General features: G+C 39.7%; 1 protein-coding gene across 6 annotated transcripts; it reads left to right on the top strand.

Moving 5' to 3' along the window:
- Nucleotides 1–306: 306 nt before the first annotated feature.
- Nucleotides 307–22,346, top strand: PROSER1 (proline and serine rich 1). 6 transcript variants are annotated; one of them, XR_010070834.1, is made up of 14 exons: nt 308–933; nt 4,159–4,224; nt 4,975–5,043; nt 5,510–5,604; nt 7,463–7,556; nt 8,073–8,183; nt 8,902–8,985; nt 9,922–10,000; nt 12,303–12,398; nt 12,520–12,564; nt 14,872–16,633; nt 17,297–17,444; nt 18,707–21,684; nt 22,017–22,346. XR_010070834.1 is itself a non-coding variant. In XM_063333308.1 (13 exons), the coding sequence occupies exons 1-13, from the start codon at nt 889–891 to the stop codon at nt 22,020–22,022; spliced, it is 2,700 nt and encodes an 899-aa protein (XP_063189378.1). In that variant the 5' UTR covers nt 307–888; the 3' UTR covers nt 22,023–22,346. The 6 variants fall into 6 exon arrangements, 5 of the variants coding, with proteins under 5 accessions (XP_063189378.1, XP_063189371.1, XP_063189388.1 ...); XM_063333308.1 differs by lacking the exon at nt 18,707–21,684 and having other exon boundaries at nt 307–933; XM_063333301.1 differs by lacking the exon at nt 22,017–22,346 and having other exon boundaries at nt 18,707–22,007.
- Nucleotides 22,347–23,873: the final 1,527 nt, after the last annotated feature.

The following is a 23,873-nucleotide window of genomic DNA, read 5'->3' as shown; positions in this document are numbered from 1 at the left end:
CAGTGTGGACCAGGGAACGGGGGCGATCTCGTCCCCCGTCGCCGCCTCTCCCTGCGCCGGGCTGCCCTCAACCGTGCCGGCTCCGACCCGAGCGGTGGCAGCGCAGAGGCAGGCCAGACAGGGCGTGACAGCTTTGGTACAACACTGCAGCAGCGCTCAGCATTTCAGCGCGACACCTGGGAACTGGAAGAGGGGCGAGTCTTTCTCGAGTTTCCGCTACTTCTGTTCAGGCACCTTTGTGGGCGACCAGCATGGGAAAGGGGCCTTCGGCTCCGCTCTTCTCTGTCACAGGAGCGCGACGGCAGAGAGGTAGGGCCGGCGGTGCCCTGTCGGTGGCTCCGGGCTGCTCGCCGCGCTCTCGTCTCCCGGCTCGCCTCGGCCCCGCCGCCCCGGCGGCCGCTCGGAAGCGCGTCGGCCTCTGACCGCCGGGATCAAAGCGGGTGGCGGCGCAGCGAGCTATGGGGTGCGGGAGCGCCCCGCGGGCGGGCGCGGGCCGGCCGGGCCTCGGCGCCGCGTGTTGAGGGGAGCGGAGCGGCTCGGCGGGGTCGTTGGGCGGCCGCCCTCTCCCTGGCACTGCCTCCTCTTCTCTCTCTGCCGCGGACCCTTCTTTCTGCGCTAGGAGGAGAGCCGCGCAGCGAGCGGGCGCGGGTCCGCTCCGCGCCCGGCGGCCTGCCTTTGTCTCTTGCGCCCTGTCCGGCATTGCAGAGACGTCAGCCCTGAATTCCCAGTGGCCGAGAGAATCCCAGGCTGCCTTTTTTGCTTTCTTGCTTTTTAATATTTTTTTCCTATATACTTAAAGACTGTCAGTAAAGTCTTTGGCCTGGATATTATTTTTTTAATTTTTTTTCTTCCATGTTTTAAGTACCTGCATTGAATAAACTAATAAAGATGGATAAGAAATCATTTGAAACCGTGCTGGATGAAATTAGAAAGGTAACTTCTCATTTTGCATGTTAGTTTAACCATTTGATGGTAGAATATTCCTCTTAATGAACACACGAGGTTTGCATTCTGTAAGAATCACTTCAGGATTCAATAAGGACTAAATTTCACCTCAGTGTGGAAAAACTATAATCCTATGTTGCTGGTGTATCTATAGTATTTGTAAGTTGGGTGTAAAGGTGCTGTGACATGCTTGCTCTCTTTGAGGTATTTTTAATTTTCTCAGAAAACTTGATATTGAATGTCCAGACTGCTACCACTTGGCTAACAACATGTGCAGGAGGAGTGCTCATTTGAAATTAGCACTTGAATAAGTTCATCGTAGTGTTTTCACTGTCAAGGAACAAGGCGGGGGAAAAAAGGCAAAATAGCCAAGTATCACTTACTTAGGAGGAGGGATAGCATTTGCTTGGCCTAACCAGAGATGGAAACTTCTAGTGTGAGGTATCCACCTTTTATATGGTGATTTAGGAGATAAAGCACACAAATATGGCGTGAGAGGGCTGATTTCCAAGCTGTGCTCTGCTGCTCTTGTTCAAAGCCACGTCTCCCACGGTTCAGGAGTGTGTGCACACCTTCCTCCAGGATGTGAAATCCTGGGGTTTGATGCATGCTCTGAACTGTGCTTGTGCATCTCCTGTTAAAAGCTCACTGAGCAAAATACCTCCTAGTTGCAGGAAGTGGAGATGCCAACCTGGGCTTCCTGGTGTCTGGCAGGTCCTGTTACTTCTTTCTGCACAGTGGCGTGCTTTTGACAGGAAAGCCAGAGGTTAGTGGTTGGGACAGTTCCCCAAATGCTGGAAGTGGAAAAGGGGTTAGGAAAATGTGTCTGGATCCTTCAGAACCTCTCAGGTTAGTGGAAGTATAGTTTGTGTCTTGCATGAGAAGTACAAACCTGGTATGACGTATTTTGCTGTAGTTAAGCAGAGGTGATTTAAGTGTCACGGTAGAACAGCCGTGTGTCCTGTTAAAGCTGTTTTGGTGTGAAAATTAAGGGCTTGTTTTGGATAAAATTGTCTTATGGCAGAAAAGGAATCCTTAGCATTTTTGTGAAAGGTGTTTTTTTGTTATGATGGGTTGTCTGGAAGAGGTCATTTCCTTTATTTGGACTTGGGTGCTAGAGTTGAATTTCAGTTCAGCTTCTCTTTAGCGTGAGATACAGTGATGGCTGCAGTTGCAGTAGTATTATTTTGGAAGATTTCAAGGTATAAACTACTGTACACAAAAGCTCCGGTGAGGAGTCTTTGTTATCACAACATTTTTACATAAGGTCATGATCATAAATTCTTCTTTATAAAATATATTCCATGTTCCGTGCTCTGTAACCAGCTAAAAGCGTGACAGCCAAACATATTTCAGTGTGTGGACTTCCTTCCCAATCTAAGAACTTTTACAAAAAATCTGTTGAAAAAAATCAAGGAACAAATTTCACATGAATACTTTCTCTGAGAATTGGTGGTGAGAGGGAATAATGTTTCAAATATTACTACTGCAGTGTGGCCCTTCAGAGTACGCTCTGTGATTACTAAAGACTTCAAACAAAAGGGTTTTTGACATGTGATTTTAGGCAGTTGTGTTTCTTGTATGCTGTCTGCCTGTATTCCTGTAAACCTAATTTACTGTTCATCTGAGGATCAGTGCTGTGCTGTGTTAACAATAGCTGTGCTGTTCCAGTCTAACATTCATTCTCCAAATGCTTATCTTGTGTCCTTGTTGCTAGGTTTTTGTTTAAACTTCATTTCTAGCTCTGTGGTAGAACCTTCTTTATTGTGTGATTTACAAGTCAGTTGTGTTGGCGTGTTCCATTTTCAGTCCTACAATTAGCGGGAACAATTATTTAAATGTCTTAATGTGTAGCTTAGTTCTATCTTTACCCATATATATTTTTGATTATTAAAAAAATAATGTTTGGGGTGTGTTTTTTTCATAAATATGCATAGAAATGTGTTCATATTATGAAGTCATTCAGTTGTTTTAAGGAGGAAAAGTGACATTTGTTTTGGTAAAGAAGCTGCTATATGACATATCAGGCTTTTTTCCAAAATACGGGAAGAAACGGAAGGGAGAGAAGGAAAAATGAGCGTGAAGAGAGAAGTTCTTTTTTCCCCTGTGACTTCAGTGTGTCTGGTAGTGTTCGTCTCTTAATGAGGTACAGAAAGGAAGGGGGTTGCCTCAAAGAGTATTTGAGTGGGTTTCTGTGCACCTGTGCTACTCACAGTCAGGTTGCAGAGATGGAGAACCTCACATCTGTCTGTGTGCAGGGACAAGGACAAAAAAAGAAGGAATAGGGGTAGGTTTTAAGGTCATTGGGAAGAAGACAGAAATGGGTGTGTGAGTGAAGCTGGAGGTGATTTGAGAATAAGCGTGAGAGCTAGCAATCAATGGCGCCCTTGGAAACTAGGGAAGAAAGGTGTGTGCACTAGTTTGGGGCAGGAATTCAGCTGTTACCTATCTTCTTTACATCTTGTGTGTCTATCAGTGAGCTGGGCATGAGGAGAGGAAGGAATTAGGAAGGAGCGGAAGTATTAGGTAGCCCACATGGTTATCAACAAAGCTGTCTTGCCATGAGTCAAAAGCAGTGGCCGGTACTGTGTTAAACTGCTCTGCTTCCATTGCTTTGTATAATTGCATGTTGAAGTTTGAATTGTGGGAAGGTAATGATAAGACAGTATCACCCTCTGGAGCAGCCTTCCTTGTATACTTGGTTCTGTCTGTAGAGACTTGTTACCCAGTCTCTTCATAAATTCACTGAAGTAACATGCTTTGCTAATTATTTTACAGGGAACATATAGAGAGTTTGTCTGAATAATCAACTGTATTATCTGGTTTAACGTAAAGTTAATGTAAACCTTAGAGATAAAATGAAGAGTGATGATGATGTTCTCTCAATGCAGTTTTAAAAAACAAAAAAAAGCAAAATGAAATAAATAAAAAATGATTTTTTTTTTTAACAGAAGAATTAAATTACGTCTGCTTTTCATTGTTCTGTCAATTATCTAAGGAGTATTCTGTTACTTAGGAATATTGCAGTGTAATTGATGCAAATGTCACTTTGTAAGGTGACAGAATAATTAATAATTTAATTAATTTTAATATTTGTTTATATTAATTATATTAATCTATTTTTAGATTAATGTATTATTCTAGCAGGTGATTGTGCTATAATTATCGTTTTTGAGGGACTAATTATATGGGTTTTTTCCCTATATTTTCTAGGCTGTATTGACGGAGTACAAATTAAAAGCCATTGAATATGTTCATGGATACTTTTCTAGCGAACAGGTAAAAGTCAACACTGTCATGGGTCTAATGGGAGCTATTGGTTTTGTGTATTTAGTAATACAGAAAGGCAATGTCTCCCATCATACTGAGGCTGATCATATTACCTTTTTTATTTATTAACTGAGGACATTTAATTCCCCATTATTATATCAGCATTAATCTGTTAAAAATAGTTCCAAGTTATTTTGTTATCAAAATCATTACAGTTTCGTTCCTATTGTGTGGGGAAAATTGGACAAATTGATCATCATGGAATGTAGGATTATTTTGCATGTATTTTCTAAACTGGCATGTAGTAAAAAATGTCCAACTTATTTTGGTACTATGTAGATTTTTTTTCCTGTTTCTTTTTCTTCTGTTGTTTTTTTTTTTTTTTGTGTGTGTGTATGTTTGGTGAATATGCTGTTTGAGATACTGAAGGTTTATAAGCTTTTTCAGAAAGATTTGATTTTTTTTTTTATTCTAATGCTGTGGCAATCGCGCATATATGCAAATATATGGAGAGGAGTAAGTATTTTAAATATTTCCATAGAAAAACTTCATCTCACAACATAGAATTTTTAGGTGCCTACTTAGAAATACAAAGAACGTTAGATGCTGGTAGGTGTCGACGTTATCAGCCATCACAGGCAGGCACGTGTATTTTAGCAGTATACCAGTATACTCTAAAATCAGAAAGATCATATTGATGGTGTTAGCATAATTTTTTTAATCTATATAAAAGATCAATTGAAGGCTTTTCTGTTGCAGGTTGTTGAGTTACTGAGATACTTTTCCTGGGCTGAACCACAGCTCAAGGCAATAAAGGCTTTACAACATGTAAGTTCTTGTGGCATAATCTTGTAGAGTAAGTTTGCCCTCTTAATCTTATTTTAGTTTTGTGATGTCTACTTTTGCAATTGATGGGTCAGCCTACCCTTTAGTCTTCAAAGTTTCCTCTTCATCTCTTTCTTTTTCAATGGTATCATAATACGAAATGTCATACTTTTAACCAGGGTATCTTTTCTGACTGAAGTATCTCTTAGTTTCCTGTGTATCACAATAACAGATGTAGCCCTTTTAAACTATTGTTAACTTTCCTAATATCTCTGCTTTTGGCAAATGCTTTTTGCAGTTGCTTGTTCAGCATTTAGCGCATAGAGTCTCCTTCCCAGTAGGAGGTAGAGAAAATTAAACATTTATTGAAATACATGATATGAAGCTGTTACTGAGTAGTGTTCTGAGTTTAAAATAATTGTAGTGTCTTATTTTATATACACTTTTTTCTTGCTTGCTTACTTGTCAGAAAATAGTGGCAGTTCCGGCATCGAAAATGGTTAATATTCTCAACTGCTTCACATTCAGTAAAGATAAACTTATTGCCCTTGAAATCTTAGCTTCGTAAGTATCTCTCATGTTGTATTTCCTTAAGTTGTGTTGTTTTTACTAATATTTCAGTATATAAAACTTAAGATTCTTCTAGAAGGAAGCCCTGTGGCCAGTTAAGGTAAAACACAAATCCATTATTGATGGGGCCATAAAAAGAAGAATTAGAAATAGACATTGTGCAAAATTCCATAGTTCGTCTGTGTCTTGAGTGTGTGGGATTCTGCCTGCTGGAAAACTGACACTTTGCCAATATTTTTACAGTGTCTTCAAATCATGTAGAGAACGAAGAGGGCCTTAAGCTTATTTCTGCTCACTGAAATGTAAAAGGCTTGAGACCAGAGTATTCTGGGCATTGACCCTTTTGTATTTGGAAAGCCCTGTAAATATTACATATGTAAAAATGAGTTAAGTAAATACATCTCTTAAATTGACACATTTGATTTACAAGTCTAATGTCTATAAAAGATGTGTATATATTCAAAGTGGATCTTTACACAGAAAGTTGTGTTTTTTTACTGAACACAGCCGCTTCAGGGGACCTATCTACCTTTTACATATGTTTATATTGGAACTCTTCTGCATGGTTTACGGGATTTATTATATGAAGTATTTTTCTGGTTTTTTTCTTTTTTTTTTTTTTTTGGTGTTAAGTATGTCTGCCTTGCATGTGAATGCTATATATTGCAGCCAGCTTGAACGTTTTGGGGCATATAAATTCATTATATAAATATCCATAAAACAAATAAGACTGAGGACATAGACATGATCTTGCTTTCAGAGTTGAGCTTTAAGAAACTGTATGAATGCTCCTAGTCTCTTTTAGACCAAGACAAAACAGGATAGCCTAAAGGAAGTTCAATGGTGCATTAAACTAACCTGTTCTGCTTCTTGAAATGAGATTGGAGCTCACAGACTCTTTAGTTGCTACACTTCAGCTAGTGTGGGGGGAAAGTGTGGTCACTTCTTTAGCTGTTAAATTTCTACAGTGCAAGAACATAATAAGGGAGTCATGAAACATAAATCCTAACCCAAATCTGTGTACTTTGCTACTCAAAACTAGAGAACACAGCTGAAAGTTCATTCCCATTTTAATACCATTCTTTGAGGTGTTTTTCATGCCTTCATTCAACATTGTGCTGATTGCATTTGGGAAGCCCTCCTTTTTGGGGACTGTATTGTAATTCCAGTAGTTTGCATGGGGAGGGTAGTGTTTGACAGCGGTAAAGGTGCTGTGGTCAGCATTTTTAAACAGGGTTTTTAATCAGGCACTAGGCTCCTTGTATTTGCACATTTTGTTGTTCTCTTTGCTGTGTCTAGTGTTATTTTTGGGAGAGGAGCAAGGAGAAAGGAAAGGTACTTTTTGGAACTGTGTGAAGGGTTTCACTAGCTCTGCAGAACATGGAGAGAATTGCCATGGGTTTCAACTTTTTCATTCTGGAGTAAAGATGATGAAAATTTGTTTCTCCACCAGTCTAGCAGGAAACAGTGGCAAACTGAGTAGCTGCTGGTTTTCTGCTCTGCTGGGAATTGTGTGCTAGTAGCAATTAAAGGTTTCTAATGAACTGTTGTGATGCAAAATTCATTTTCTCAACATAGTTATTTTTGCCATGAAGTTTAGCTATTGTTGTCCATTGTTCCATATTGATATTTAATTCTAATACCATGTTTCATGTACGGGTATGAAGACCATATTTAAGCCCAGAATTATTAATTGAATAATTATAGTAATATTATGATCTAAATGAATTGTGGTTTTCTTAGTGTACTGCTGGGAACTGGCTGAATAAGTGTTGATCACTTTTCAGTACTGCATTATTTCTGATAAGCATATGGAATGGCAGTAATCATCTGTCAATGTCTTTATTTATAGCAACATTGTTGATGCTCAGAATTATCGCCTTATTGAAGATCTGTTCAGAATTAATATGTCAGAGAAGAAAAGATGCAGAAGAATTCTTGAACAGGTAGTCAAGATACTCTAGTATCCTTGATTCTGCCAGATACAGTATTGTTTCTACCCTTAATGGTCACTGTGGGGTCAGGACTTACCACGAGCACTGCTGGGAACTACTGGTGGAAGACAAGCTGAAGGAAGCAGCTGGAAAAAGATAAGAGCTATGTAATACATGCGGAAAAAAAAAAAAGGAAATTTCTGTCAGGCATTAGGATCATATGGAAAAAGGGGCACAGAGTTGCAAGCAATGCTGAAGGAAACAGTCTGCATGTGTTTTAGAGAACACCAAGTGCTTAACCCCAAGTTCAGTGGAAGCATAAGTGGTCTGAGTGGAGTTATTCAAAACAAAGGGGACTGTGTCAGAACCTCACACTATTTGGAGTATTTGGGAAGAAGATTTGAGGCAAAGCTTTGAATTGTTTCATGTAGGCTGATTCGTGCAGTCCAAATGTAATGAAATAGTAAATAATTTCTTTAAAGCATTGAAATCGACAGCAAATAATGTCCTTTCTTGATTATTTTGCAGGCTTCAAAAACGGGTTGTAAGGCTCCTCATGCTATGATATCATCCTGTGGCATGATTCCAGGCAACCCTTATCCCAAGGGCAAACCAAGCCGCATAAATGGAATTTTCCCAGTAAGCATGATCCTATGCTTTTGCTTTTCACAGCGTACTGGATTTAGGATTTGTTATAGTATAAGCAAACCCAGGATTCATATATATGGAAGGAGGAGTGCAGTCAAACACAATGGTTTTTGGGGTTGGTTTTTTTGGAACCCATTACACATTTATAGGGAACTTGCATTATTTTTATTTGCCCATTCTTTCTATGCCACTTCAAGTAAAGATTACTGCATAAATAAGACATTGTTCATATAAGGAAAACATTGTAAACTCCAGCAGTATTTGGCAGAATCGGGAGAGGTATAAACAACCTTACTGGTAGGTTGATAAGATGAGCTAATATGGCCACTACAGTAACACTGCTAATTTTAGTGTAGTTCTTGAACAACCATGTGAAGTATTTCCTGTGGATGCTTTAAAGGACTGCAAAATGTAAGTTATCATGTCCACAAATCAAAATGCAAAATTCTAATTATGTCAGAAACATGGACTGTTTAATATGTATCTCTTTACAAAAGCTTAGTGTTACAAACCAAGCTATTGGAATGCTGGTACTTATCATTTTACAAGCCTAGAACGCAGTTTCTTTTTCCCAACAAACATGGTTGAGTATCACTTTCAGAATATTCAAAAACTCAAATGTATTTTAGAAAAAAAATCAAATATGACGGAAATTGTATAGCAAGATTTACTTCTAAATACTTAAAAGTTTAATTTTCTTTTGTTTCAGGGAACCCCTATCAAAAAGGATACAGAAGAATGCACTAACGAAGGAAAGGGAATAGCAGCTCGTATACTTGGACCATCCAAACCAGTATGTCTGATAAACGAGTAAATAAATGAAACTTTAAGAAAAAAAATCCAACCACCAGCCAATTCAATGAGGCTTTTATATAAAATGCTATTATGTTCCAAGAAGACTGCAGGGCAGCAATTTAAACAAAGCTAAACTTCTATAATAAAGATAATATGACCTAGTATTTTTTTATTTAATTTGAAGAGAAGCTCTGGTTTATGTCTGTGGGGGATAAGGGTCTCTAGTGGATACAGTGTGTGTGCATTTGAAGGCAGAATTTAAATTCCAGTAGCAGAAGACAAAACTAAAAACATTTTTAGTAGTTCATTATGATCTAGTGGAAGTTTTAAATAGAAATATATGCAATTTTTTATTACAATCTCTGAGGGATTCCCACACGAACACAAAAGTGCCTGCGTCTTGGAAACTTGAATTACAGCAGTGCCTGAGAAGGAGGTTCTTGTTTCTTAACAACGCAGCTGATTTGTATTTCAGGATTTTAAAGCGTGTGGGACAAACTTTCAGTGAACCTGATACTACTTTGAAGTATTGTCCAAATGTTTTATTTTCACTTTTATTAATTTTCTCACTAAGGTGTAGGGACATGTAACTTCATAAGTATTTGTTAGTTTTAAATGTGCTAAATCTTTAAAATGAGAAGTCAGTCCAAGACTGCAGAGTGTGAAAACTACGAGACAGAAAGGAGTTCCCTTTCCCACCTGTGTTCAGTATTATTTTAAAACCTAAATGTATATTAGTGATGTTTGTTTCATTCTTTTCAGAAAGAGTGAAATATTTGCAGTCACTATGGATATTATGAAGAAATTTGATATCACATATTTTTCCTGTGAAGAACAGCTGTCTGTTGTAGTATCTGAATGTTAACTTTTTGTCTGAGAAACATTAGGTAATGCTTCCACTATTGCTTCTTCTGATTGTTTTTTGTTTATGTAGGCTCCATCAACCTACAATCCACACAAACCAGTTCCATACCCCATCCCACCATGTCGGCCACACGCAACTATTGCACCAAGTAAGGCTTCTATGTGTTTTAGCTTGATGCTATTGTTTCATCCATTTGCCTTTTAAGTAATAAGCGTCAAGTGTCAGTTTCTCTGACCATGATCATATCTGAAATTGGCTTGTGCTCCCTAAGCTTGCTCTGGGTACTGGTTTCTGCCTCTTCCTGTCATGACTGCAGAGTTGATAAAGAGAGAAATACATTATATTCTTTTCCCAACATCTACATCATAAGGAAAATTTACAATCCTGTTCCGATGACAAAATATTTAATTTGTGGGAGGCATTGTACGCATCAGACAAGACTGGGCCTGTGCCTTTGTTGTAATGTTTGACCAACATTTGAGATTTGGCTCGACAGGTCTATTGGCTTGTTGCTGTTGTACCAAACTTAGGAAATGGTCAAGCACAGGCCTGAATTGGCTGGAAATATATAGGAACTTGCTCAAGGGGCTACTCTGTTTCTCAGTTGCCTTCAGCTTTACTTTCTCTCTGTCACAATGAAGATAAAACAGTTTCCTTAGAGAAAAGTTTAAGCATGTAGATGTCAGTCTCAGAAGGAACACAGTGATAGCCTTTTCCTGTGTTTGGCCTGACTGTTCCTAGCCTTGTGCCTCAGGTAAGATTGCGTCTTTCTTAAACTCCTCTTGCTCTGCTACATCAGTTGTTTGATTCAAGCCATTTTTGGAAGGCAGCAAGGCAATTGCAGTTTCTTTGGAAGAAGAGGTTGGAGTACTTAGGTAGTCAGACTCTGGTCCTTTTGAGCAGCAGCTGAAAGCTTTTCCTAATCTTGCCATTCTGTACTGCAGAACAAGGAGTGCTCTGGTTAGGAAGCTTGCATTTCACTGATGGTAGGGATTTCAGGGAGTTTTTAAGGTAGTTGATAAGAAAGTGTGGTAGAGTTCTTCACATACGTGTTGAAAGGTGAGTCGTCTAACACACTTGATGTCTGCAAGTCTCTTCACAGTCAGTTTGGAAAAATTGGCACTACTAGTGGCTAAAGTCAGTCTGATGATTTGTGCCCTAGAAATGACTTGCTCCCCAGAAAGTGTACAGGAAACTTGTAGACTAGCTCAAATTTATATTAAATAAATCCTGTCTGAAGTAAGTGAGGGCACAAAATTTGGCCTGTGACTGGATGTAAATATTAGTATATTTTAGGGTGTGAAACCGCTTTTGGGGTTTCAGGGCCTTAGTAGGCTGCAACATGGTTTTTAAAAAAACTCTTGTGACAATGGAACTCGTAACTGATGATAATTTTTTTATATTTTTATATATATATAAAAATATATATATAAATATAATGTGCTAAATGAGATTGCAGATACTGTCCTGAAGCTATTAAATGTGATGGTTTTCAAGCAATGGTCAGAACGGTCAGAAAGATGTTTTGGTTTTTGCCTCTTATATGTATTGGTTTAACATTTCCTTCCTGGGTGATGCAATGATTGTTAGTTACTTTTCTGATTTTCAGCCAACAGTTGTCACGCAAGAAATCTTAACTTTAGGTAGAACTATTATGAAAGTGTGAAATCAGAAAGGAGTTATGTATGACAAATTACTGCACTTTGAGTAATGTTCAAGTGCTACCTTTTCCCACGAAGCATAAGTTCTCATGCTCTTAAAATACTCATTCAGGAACACTGCAAAGTGTGTTTATATTCCTGTGATTTGAATTCTGATGTTCTTCATCAGAACTGTATACCACAGCTATGTAACAGTTTGAGTTGCTCCAAAGAATAAGGAAAAAAGGTATTTTTTTATATGTTAAGTACAATAGGTATTTTATATTAAAATAATTGCTAACCCACTTGAATTTATTAACATTTAAAGATATATTGAAGAATGATAAACTAAGTATTTGAGATGGGACATTTTTCTCTGAATTTTTTGACTAGTGTTGGAGGGCTGGTCATGGTCACTGGGGTATGTTTGAATCTTTTGTTTGTCAAGGCTTTAATGTTAAAAGTTGCAACAGTCTTCAAGTTAGGAGTAGAAAAAGAACAAAAGATGCTGCAGACAATCTGAATCTCGCCTTCCCTTTGAGTTTTTCAGGCAAAAAGGAACTGAAAGCAATTGAAATCTGACTTTTTCAGGCTCTTTCAAGAGAACTGCCCTTAGTAAAATTTGGATCACGATGCATGTCACTCAGGCAGACATTAGCAAAAGCCAGCATCCAGCCTGGATGATTAACTGGTCTGGCTTTTTGGTCTTATGATTTTGAAAATGTTCTTTTAACGGAAAAGACGCTTACTGGTTCTTTTAAGTATGGGTTCTTCTGACCACTGAAATGTGTATTGCATTTGTTCTTTTAGGTGCTTACAACAATGCTGGCTTAGTTCCAATGGCTAATGTCATAGCTCCAGGCTTACCAGCTCCTCCCCCATACACTGCTAATCAGGTGGTATCAGGTAAAGCATGCATACCTTTAAAAATGTTGATGGTATTTTTTCGAATTCATTGTTGTGGATGGATCATTCACTGCTGGAGTGTCATTTGCTTTTAAATAACAAGCTGTTATTCTCCATTTAGAAAATGAGGACCTTTCCAGCCAGACAAAACCTTCCCAAAATCAAGGTAAATTGCAGATCCACTGGGGGATTTTTGTGTTGATTGTATCATTGTTATTTGTTCAGAAAATATAAACAACTTCTTTGTTTAGTGGTATTTTCATAAGCCTCTAAGTATTTGACTACTGTTAGAGTAAGATCCCTTGAGAATTTTGGAAAAAAATCATATCAGGCATTTGAAACTTAGAAGCATCGAAATGTTAAAATTCGGCCTTTTGTGTTAGCCCATTAAGGTTTTATATTCTTCAGCGTATAAGTATGTGAGAAACCATATAAAAAATTAAATCAAAACATGCTTTGCAATGTAGTGCACTGAAGCACTTCATTAATATCTTTGCAGTTGTTAAAAGTTTGGACATCTATTTGAAAATTCATTCACATTTTGATTTCATATATTAGTTGCAATGGGAAGCTAGGAATACAAGGGAGGCAGATTCTTTGTTTGTAGTTTGTTGAAATCCATGTGTAGAATGTCTTATCCTAGCCTGTTATATCCAACTGTGTCTACCTCCACTTTTATCTTACCCTTTAAATTCTGATTCTTTTTGCAGAAGAGAGAGTGGTGTTTTTGGTTTTTTTTTTTGGTCTCTAATCATGTGGTACTTCGTATGCTTTGTACAGCTAGTACAAATCATAATAACAAATCCCATTATGAACTACTTACACAAAGACTTTGATAATGCTTTGTTAGCTTTGACAATTAGAAACTGAGAATCTACTAACTATTGAGTCAGGCATATTAACAAATATCCAAAAATAGATAAAATGACCATGATAAGTTTAGCTCCTGTAAATATTTCTAGGGGGGGGGAAGTTATGCTTTATCTTCTCTCCTCTATGCCCAGGGATGGGTTTACAGAAATGTTACTGTTTCAAAGAATCACTTTATTCACATATGCCCCTTTAAGTGTGCCTGTATTTACAGGTAGTTTATACAGCCAAATGAATACAGCGTAAGGAATAAAATCTTCTCTTAGGAAGTGAAATTCAGTAACAGCTCTGGGTCATATTGCAGCTGTATTTCTCTGATGATAAACTTGGCTGTCAGGATTAACAACTGTGATCTTTAGGAGAGCCTTCAGCTTGGAAACAGGATGAGAAAAGGACAGAGTCCAGAGCCAAGCAATCTGGGTCTAGGTTTTTGGAAAAGAATATATGAAAGGAAATAGTTTGCAAACTTGCTAGTTGTAGAGTTTCAAGATACAGAAAACAGGAGTTTGCCATATCAACTTAATGTCCAAGATTTTAAAGATTCTGGGTTTGTGTGTGTACATGTAGAATTTTGGCAAAAGAGAAATCTAAGCTGTCACGGAGTTATGGGTGATGAATTTGACTGGTTAGATCAGTGATTTGCTTACGGTTGAACAGATTATTTTGAAAGTAAAATAATGCACAAGGATTGTTTCGAGGGAATGATTATTGACACATATTCCAAAAGAAACTAGATGGAGGCATATCAAGGCTCTTGACATGCCAGTGTTCATAAATGCAGCTTCTTTCCATTAACCCCCACATTCCCATTCACAGTGTGCCTGCCTTTTTTTCCTTCAGCTTAACTGATGTGTCTTTGACTTACTTTGTAGGATTGATATAAGCTGATATTCCTAGTGGCAGGTGCTTGCCTCGATTATAGACACCTGACTTCAGACTTACAGAAATATTTGTTGATAAGGTCAAATGCCAATGTTAGTTTAATACTGTAGTGTGATACGTGAATTTAAAAGTGTACCTTCTTAGAATCAAAATCTGAAGGAAACACAGTGAAGAGAATGACCTGATTTTGAAGGAAAGAAAAATACCAGCACCTGAAATCAGCTTTCTTCAGTTGTTGACTAAACTTCTCTGAAATCATGATACATTGAATTAACTGGTTCTGAAGGAAATTCTGACCTTCAGTGACAGTGGATGCAGAGGAGCCCAGGTGATCTGATGCCAATGGAATATTAGATCTGGTTTGGGTACTGCCAGATGTTAGGGACCAGAGGGAGGGTGTTTATCTGTATCACTTAGACATTCTTACCGAGCATATTTGAGTATCTAACTGTCTTGCATGAGATCATGAAGAGGTAGCAGATGTCACGAAGTGTTTTAAAGAGGAGTGGTAGTCTCATGATGTACAACTTTGTGTGATGTGTTTGTACGTACCTTTTTGTTTTGTATTCATAGGCTCCAGTGTTCACTGTTTATATACAGACATTATATGTTAGCTATTGCCTGTGTATCATATTTTGAAATGCTGTATAAAATGTGTTTGTGTTGATTTCAAACATTTCTGACAGTTTCAAGTATTCTTACCAGTTTTGTTTCTTTGCAGCTTTTTCTGCACAAGCGAATCAGCTCTTTACTCCTCATGGTTCTAATCCTTCAACACCTGCTGCTACTCCAGTCCCTACCCCATCACCTGTCAAGGCAATAAGCCATCCATTAGCACCTGCAACTCCACTCATATCTGGGATGAACATGTCTACCCCTGTCCTTCCTGTTTTCCCAGGACAGGTCTCCTCTTCCATCCATACATCTCAGCCATCCACCCCAACCCCTACTGTCATCAAATCCCTTTCATTGCCTGGTGTTCCTGTCACATGTGTTCACAGTGCAACCTCTACCCCTATCCCTGCAGTTTTTTCTGGGCTGGCTTCTATACCCACTGCTACGCCAGCTCCGCAAGGTTCTTCCACACCATGCGCCACACCTGCGCCTAGTGAAGCTTTTGCATCTGCTGCTGCACCATTTGCTGGCCTCCCGTTCCCTGCAACCTCTTCAATTGCTTCCACTAATAATCCCACTCCATTGTCATCAGTTTTTGCTGGCCTCCCTTTGTCCTTGCCTCCCAACGCCCAAGGGATTTCTAGTCCCATTCCATCTACAATTGCTAATTCTCCTGCCACTACCATTCCTGGTTCGCTTAGCTTGCCTAACCCAATTTTGTCTGTCTTAAAGGGATTTCTGACATCAAATGACACTTCATTAATCAATTCATCTGCTTTACCTTCTGCTATGACAAGTGAGCTTGCTTCTTTGTCTGCTCTTGCTAATCAAAACTCTGACCCTCCCACTTCCTCTGTCAACAAATGCTATACTCCATCAGCCACCCCCACCCCACAGCGTTCCTCCACACCTGGGTTGGCCATTTTTCCAGGTCTTCCATCCCCATCTGTGGCCAATTCTAGTTCCACTCCTCCAACATTGCCTGCACAGTCACCTTTAACCACTTCGCCATCGATTATGCCAGTCAACTGCGGCTCATCAGCCTCCCTCTTGCATGGCACAAGCCCTACTAATCCTGATCAGCAGCTGCCATCAGCCCCAGCTGCCACAAGTATCCCAGTTCTGGTCAAAACAGAACCCATAAGTCCTACCCTCTCGGCCTTCAAAGGTCCTTCTCATTCAGCTGGCCCTTCTCATGGCACTATAGGACTGTCAGCGCTGGGGCGTGCATACACCTCCGCAGCTTCAGTGCCAGTCAGTTTACCCAGTTCCCTGAATCCAGCACTGTCGGGTCTCTCCTCTTTGAGTGCTCCTCTAAACAATTCCAGTTCTCTGGCTTCCGTTTCCCTCGCCCCACATGGCTCGTCTGCTCCCATTGCCCCTGTGTTCAATGGACTTCCTCCTTTTACGTCTCTAACCAGTAACTTTGCTTTTACTGGTAATCCAGCACTTACGCCACCCGTCACTCTCCCAGGGTCCTTGTTAGCTACTCCGTCTACAACCGCTTCAGCCGTGTCTGCCCCTCATGTGAGTTCCACCGCCGCCGTACTCTCAGGACTCGCCGCCTCAGCAACAGTTTCCGCTCCACCCTTCTCGCTTAACTTGTCCAGTGCCGTCCCTTCCCTTTTTTCTGTTGCCCAGGGACCTCTGGGATCATCAAACCCATCCTTCCCTGGTTTTCCTGTCTCTAACACACCCTCTGTCACTCCTGCTCTCCCTTCTTTCCCTGGCCTCCAGGCATCTTCTGCAGTAGCAGCAGTTGCACCGTTGCCGGCAGCTGCCACAGCCCCATCTCCGGCTCCGGTCCTGCCAGGGTTTGCCTCGGCCTTTAGCTCAAACTTCAACTCTGCACTTGTTGCGCAGGCTGGGTATGTTTCTGTTTCTGAAGGAGGTCAGAACCATTTCTTTTTCTCTTGAAAAACACTGATTTTACTTTAGGTGTAGACGTTATTTTCACTGATAGTTAGTAATTGCAGCTAATTTTTAAAGTTAGTTCACCAGTAGATTTCCACCTGTCTTTAGAAACTGATAGAGTAGTTACTAAATAGGTTGTCCTCAGTAGTCCCCTTTACAACAGTCTAATCCAGTGAGGTGCTTAGTGATCTTATTTCCCAGATGAGGATACTTGGCACCTCCTAGGCTTTTACAAGAATGGATTCCACGTGGGCATCCATTGACACATCCAGGTAATAGCAGACAATATCTTAGATGTTCCTATGTTTAAGGAAGTACGCAACATTAACTTTTGTCTGTAAAGTTTTTTTTGTGTGCAAACTGTAGGCACAGCCGAGGTACAAAAATTTCTGAGTTCCCTTCTTAGGTGTGCTCCAGATAGTCTTGGTTTGTATGTGCATGAATAATTCGTAGGTGGGTAGAGACTGGGCTTCTGTTTGGAAATTCTGGCCTTTATGAGTTGTAGAAAAAGAGGTGCTTTTCTAATTTATATAGACATAAGCTTATAGAGAGAGAAACACAGGATAAAACGTGATGCAGATGTTCCTAATAATAGCCACATCTTAATATTCTTTCAGCTTGACTTCTGGACTACAGACACCGGGAAATGCAGTTTTTCCTGGTCTTTTATCTCTCCCTGGTATCCCTGGCTTTCCGCAGAGTGCCGCACAATCTTCCTTACAGGAATTGCAGCACAGTGCGGCTGCGCAGTCAGCACTACTACAGGTAACGTGCCTATTTGTTAATACTGTTTTGCTTCCAGCAACCGTTTGAGCGTGTAGTTGCACGTTAACTTCTTGGGATTAGTTTAAGTCAGTAAATGGTTAAAATGCCTAACGTGTTTGAGAACTGACTACAAGGATAATAATGAAGAACGACTCATATTAACTTGCCAATGTACTGTTCTTCTGGACATGATGAATGTGGAAAAGACATGCAAGTGAAATTTTTGCTAGGTTTGTGTTAAATCTAATGTAGTTGCAAAATCTGTGCTCAGTTCCAGTCTGATATTTTAATTCTTCACAATTTCTGTAGAAAACCAGTTTGTTGTGAGTTACGTGCCTCTTTACACACGCAATCAGACAGTCTTGAATTTGTGTTTGCTGTGGTTGTGCCTTTCTCTTGAAACTTCCCACAAATACAGTTGTTGTAATAGAAGCTTGAGGTGGCTTTAGGTAATGTGTATGTAGTTTCATCACCTATCTTGTCCGTGAAACAACTTGTTTCAGTCATCAACCTACCTAATTTAACTGAAACTATCATTAGAGTTTGTATTTAGATGTTTAGCTTGTCTTTTGTTAAAAACAGCCTCTGTACAGATTAAGGATTCTGGTAGGAAATTTGTCCTTCTCAACAAAATACTGAAAGAGGCAGTTGAATGTCTCGAATTAATATTTTCTCTCTTCTGTGACACATCGGTTTTTGAAATGGAGAATGTGTCTAAGTACTGTTCAATATACAGAATATTGTCAGATATCTTTTGAATATCAAGGGAAATAGATCAGAATCTAGGCCATGCTGCTTTTGCAGCTCAGGAATTTATTTGTTCTGTAGAAATCTATGTACACAGATTGCATTGAGGAAACATCACCTTTCTTGTTTGCAAGTTTCAATCACTAAAATTAACACTTAGCTACTCGAGCAATGAAGATAAAGAAAGCTCAGAGTCAGTGAAATACTACAGCTCCTGATGAAGCTGTGCCTTCCAAATCAGCTGTGGCTTACTCCACTGGAAAGCAAATGCCATTAACGCTTCTTCATTTTTCCTCTTAATCCAACTGCTTTCCTTGTTCTCTGGTGTTTCAGAGCAATAGTTGCACTACAGTTTAACATCTGCATATGAGTGCATTGCTCATCTCTGTTCTTTGCATACTGCAGGTTTGTCTTGAGTCGGACTGGTATTGTGCCTGAAATTTTGCTTCATTTAGATTTTTGTTTGTTTCTTTGTTTTATCAGTGCTGTTTCCTAACTTCTTCTCTTCCTTGAAGGCACATTCTGCTTCTGCTCTGGAGAACTATACAGCTCAGCCTGAAGGTTTTGCTAACTATCCGTCAACACCAGGAACACCATTTTCATTGCAGACAAGCCTGCCCCAGAGTGGATGGCAATAAATACCAGACATTTTTAAAGACTGCAGTGGTTGCTTGACAGAGCCTGATCCTATTCGCTTTGAAGGCTGTCTCTGCGTTAGTGGGAGCATGGTCTGAATTGGGGAGAGAAGGGGAAAACATGAGGGTAAAATGATTCCTGGAGGCTGTGTCAGATGTCAAACCTAATTTGTGATTGCATTTAACTGATTCAGGGTCTGATCCTGTGAATTGCTGAGCATCCTTGACTCTCCTTTTAGCTTACGAGTTGAATGTTTGGTGTCTTACAGGATCAGGGACATTCAAACAGACGCTTATGTAAATAGAGCAATTGGCTGTCAAACTGAATGGGGAGAACAAGTATACTTAATAGTGTGTATAAACACCTATCCTGTTATATTTTATATGGTATATGTGGTTAATATAGAATGAGATCTAGACTGAAACTAGATACTTAAAGCTGTAGATGATCTTCCACCTAGATGCACACACCTTGTGTGTGCATAGATCAAGGTCAGTTTATGGTTCTTCGAATCTTTTCTTTGTACGTGTGAGGTTCTCCTGTTAGCGTCAGCAGTGTGTTAAGGGGAGGATAGATCAGAGGGGTGTGGGGGTTTTCTTACGCTTTGAAATATTGTCATGGGCTTGCTGCTGAATTGAGTACTCCTTTGCCTGAATCTGAACAGGAGAGCTAGGAAATGATGCTGTACTGTATTTGGGTAGACGTGGATTATGTTTTACTGGAGTATGGTTTAGCTACGTGAGAATATGTCTTTTCAAAGTATATAAAAGCATTTTAATTTGCCTCTAACATAATGTTCCATAACATTCTCCCTGCCCCCAAACCTCTCTGTGAATGAAATTATTGTACTGCGGATAGGCTGCCTATCCGGCACTTTTGACTGCAGACTTTTGTGAATGTTTACAGACATGGGTCAAGTTCTTCTCTCCCTTATACTCATAAACTCACTGGTCCTCTGTACCCCTTTCAGCTATAAACCATGACTTGATGGTGCTTATGTTATCCCGTGAATATAAGTGGGAGCAGAATTTGGACCATGGATTTTTTTAGTATTTTTCCTTGGAAAATGTACATGATTTTAAAGGCATATAGCTAAATTAACTGTATTGGTTAGGAAGGGTTATGACGCAGCATATAGAAAGGTCTTGCTTCTTAGTGAAATTCAGTTGTGCACTCTTCTAATAATGTTAGTACCTGTGGCAATGTGTAACACATCATTGAATATCATCTATTTAAGATAACTCTTGGTCATGTTCTAGAGACAATAGAGATGAATGATATTCAATCCTGTGATTAAATTAAAACGTAGAGGATACTATACTGTAGAAAAGCTCTGCCTAGAGTTTTACTTTTTTAAAGATGAATTCTGCTGGGAGATGTTGGCTAATGTATTTTCTTTCAAGATGTGAACAAACTTTTTTAGAACATTAACGGAAATTCCTGTATTGGTTTTTAACACAATTTTTTTAAATAAAAAGTTTACAGTCATGGCAAAAAGGCTTTGATGACTATTTACATATTTGCCTAGAATACAGATGAATAAACTTGTTTTTACTTAGACACTTCCTAATGTTTGATCTTGCTTATGCTGTTTCTTTATGATGCAGAATTATATACTGAATTATAAAATTGTTTTCTTAAAGAGTAGCAATAGAAATATCCTATGAAGTGTTCACATAAAAAATTTAAACAGTGTCCTCGGTACTGTGTCAGCAGTTGGGTAGTCTTGCATTTTAATAATTAAAATTACATATTACTTTAAGTGTAAAGATAAAAACATATTGCACTCTTACGTATTTTTTTTTTTATTTTGTGAAACCTGTTGAATTCTAATGATTCTCCACTCTGAACTGCTTTTAAAATCAGTGCCTTATATCTTGACTCAAGAAATTTGCAGAAAAAAATCTCTGCCATCATTCAGTATGCACTGGTGAGGCCACAACTGGAGTACTGTGTCCAGTTTTGGGCTCCCCAGTTCAAGAGGCACAGGGAACTGCTGGAGAGAGTCCAGTGAAGGGCAGCTAAGATGACTGAGGGACTGGAGCATCACCCTCATGAGGAAAGGCTGAAAGAGCTGGGACTCTTTAGCCTGGAGAAGAGAAGGCTGAGGGGAGACCTTATTATGGCATACAAGTATCTAAAGGGTGGGTTTAAGGAGGATGGTGCCTGACTCTTTTCAGTGGTTCCCAGTGACAGGATGAGGGGTAACAGGCACAAGCTAGAACATAGGAAGTTCCGATCAAATATGAGAAAAAACTTCTTTACGGTGAGGGTGACAGAGCACTGGAACAGGCTGCCCAGGGAGGTTGTGGAGTCCCCTTCTCTGGAGATTTTCAGGACCCGCCTGGATGCAGTCCTGAGTGATGTGCTCTAGGCAATCCTGCTCTAGCAGGGGAGTTGGACTAGATGATCTCTAGAGGTCCCTTCCAACTCTGAAAAATTCCGTGATTCCGAGTATACTTTTCTTCTAATTTGTAGATCAGTTAGAGAAGGAGAAAATAAAAATACAGTTACCTTCTCAAGAGCAAATTGGCTTTTGTTCTGTAGATGCGAATGTAAAGTAGTTCAGTGTTTTGTAACCTCCTAAGTTTCTGAGTTTGATCTGCAATTTGAGTCCTAGTTTCCCAATCAATCAATCAATCAATCAAAGTTTAAACTAATTCACATTACCTTGTAGTCCAAAAGAAGTACCAGACATCAGCTGTTACAGAGTGTTTTCGCAAAAAGTAAGCAGTTTCTTTCTGAAAACATCTACTGAATGGTCATGGGGTGTGGGTTGTTTTTTTTCTGACTGAACATGAAACAACTCAGAGGCACGCAAGAAACTGTGAAGCCCTGTTTCTCCAGATGAAAACAGGTGAGAAGTAGTGAATATCCACTGTATTAAATGCTGTTCTCCTGAAACAATGTACTTGCTAAGTGATGTCTAGCCGCTTTACCCAGAAAAGAGTATTTCACACACAGCTGGTGTAGTTTTGCATAGAAGCTCATCATCAGTGTTAGACAAGTGAACAAAAAGGCTAAAAAGCATTAAACTGTCAAGTTTGATTTTGTGTAGAATGGGATCTCTGGTTCTTACGGAATCATATTGAGCAGGATTTTGTAAATTGAACTTTACAGTGGTTAGAATTAAGCTAAGTTTCAATTTCTTGATGTAAAATTGTTTTTTATTAATTTTTTTTTCTTCAGGAATAAAGTCTGTGTTCTGCATTGCAGCAAACTCCTGTGACCCAGCCTTGGAATTTCTGAAGGGGGTGATTTGTCCTGCGGTCTTTCATGCTTACTTGAGCACCTCTTTTAAAAAGCCAAGGAAAAATCTGCTCCTGAGGCAAACCTTCTTACACTGAGCCTGTGCTGGGAAAGGGCTGTTGCTGTATGACTTAATTCTGGAGTAATTATGATTTCTTCATTGTTCAAGTTGCCTGTTACTGCTGTATTTCAGCTATGCTGACAGACTGCAAAGATAAGGTGTAGTGAAATGTCCTTTGAAATAAAATCTCTATTCAGAACAACTAAGAACACATTGGGATTGTGTTTGCAAATACAAGTTTGAATATTTCTTTCAAGTGCTTTAATTGCAGCTGTAGAGAATATGAGCAATTTTCTAACCTCCTCTTCCTCTGATTTGCAAGTGAGTGTTGTGAGTTTGGCTGGGCCTGGAAGGAAACTGGCCGCGGTGTGAATGTTCTTGCATCCTTGCAAATTGCCTTCCTTTCTGGATTGAGGTGGGAGCAAACCCTTTTGTTGACCGTCTCCCACATTTTCTCCTGCTCTAGCGAAGTGTAGCTAAAGGGCTGCCTCTTCTCATCCCCCCATCTTCAGCTATTGAAAGCTGATGCCATTTTCACAAGGAGGAGGAGCAATATGGGGACGTCCCTGCAAGTGATAGCATGGTACTGTCGATCTTCTCTATGCCCTGTCCCTTCTTCTAAATTTTGATCTGGGGGAAAGGAATGATGAGCCTGAAACAAATAGGCAAGTGTCTGTTCTGGGGGCAGAATTCAGGGGCAGGAAAGGACTAGAATGAGAAATCTTTAGGGAGTGGCCAAAGCCCAGTGCATGGGAAGGAAAGTATTATGGGCCTAAAAAGGTCTGAAAAAAACTGAAGCCTACAACTTTGTTACGTCCAAATCTCCTGTGAGGACTGCCTGATGACTTCTTCAGTACCTTTGGGGCTGTCAGTGTTTAGAAATGGCAGTGTGTAAGAATTCCTGATCTTGTTCTAACAAACTTTGAAGCCGGTGCTTGGTCTGTAGGATTAAGTCTCTGCAACTGGGTGATAAGTGGGAGCGACTGGACACTTTAGGGCGATTGTAAAGGACTGGTGCCATTTGACAATGAAGCAGTTGGTGCAGAGAACTGTTGGAGAATGGCCTGCTTACAGGTGAGCACCTCATCGTCATGCCTGACCTGAGCCTTTGTGCTACTTTCAGAATAGAACTTGAAAAGTTGAAGGTTTTAGCTATGTCAGTGTGCTGCAGGAACAGCTGAAACTGCCACCGAACCACATTCATCTGATGTTGCTTCTAAGTCAGAAACTCCTGCTAAAGTGGCTTTGGACTCAAACTGGTTTTCTTTGTGGCACTGCCCTGTGACACAGGGCTGCGCCAGGCTCTATGTAAACTGCTTTGCCCCAGAGCCCTCATGTATTTTCTTCTCTGGGTGTTTTACAGCACTTCGGGACATGAGTTATCCACGTGCCCCAGTGCAGCCGCAAGGAGAAAGGATTAAGATTGCCCTGCCTTTGACTTCAAATTCTTGAAATGGGGAATAAAAGCGCAATGGAAGTTAACACAGAGAAACTAATACAGTGATGTTCCTGAACATAAGAGAAAAACACCATCTGCTTTAGTCACCTTTCAAGGGGTGTATTTACAAGCACCTCAGGGACTTATCAATAAACAGCAGGGAGTGATTATTTCTGTTAGATTTTAATCCAGCTGGAGCTCAACTTGGCCACTAACATTAAGGACAACAAAAAAAGCTTTTATAAATACATCAACAGAAAGCCAGGGAGAATCTCCATCCCTTACTGGATGTGGGGGG

This window comes from Chroicocephalus ridibundus, chromosome 1, assembly GCF_963924245.1.
Source record: "Chroicocephalus ridibundus chromosome 1, bChrRid1.1, whole genome shotgun sequence".
Taxonomy (NCBI): domain Eukaryota; kingdom Metazoa; phylum Chordata; class Aves; order Charadriiformes; family Laridae; genus Chroicocephalus; species Chroicocephalus ridibundus.
The sequence above is the reverse complement of the archived record's forward strand: the minus strand, read 5'-3'. Positions and strand labels throughout refer to the sequence as shown.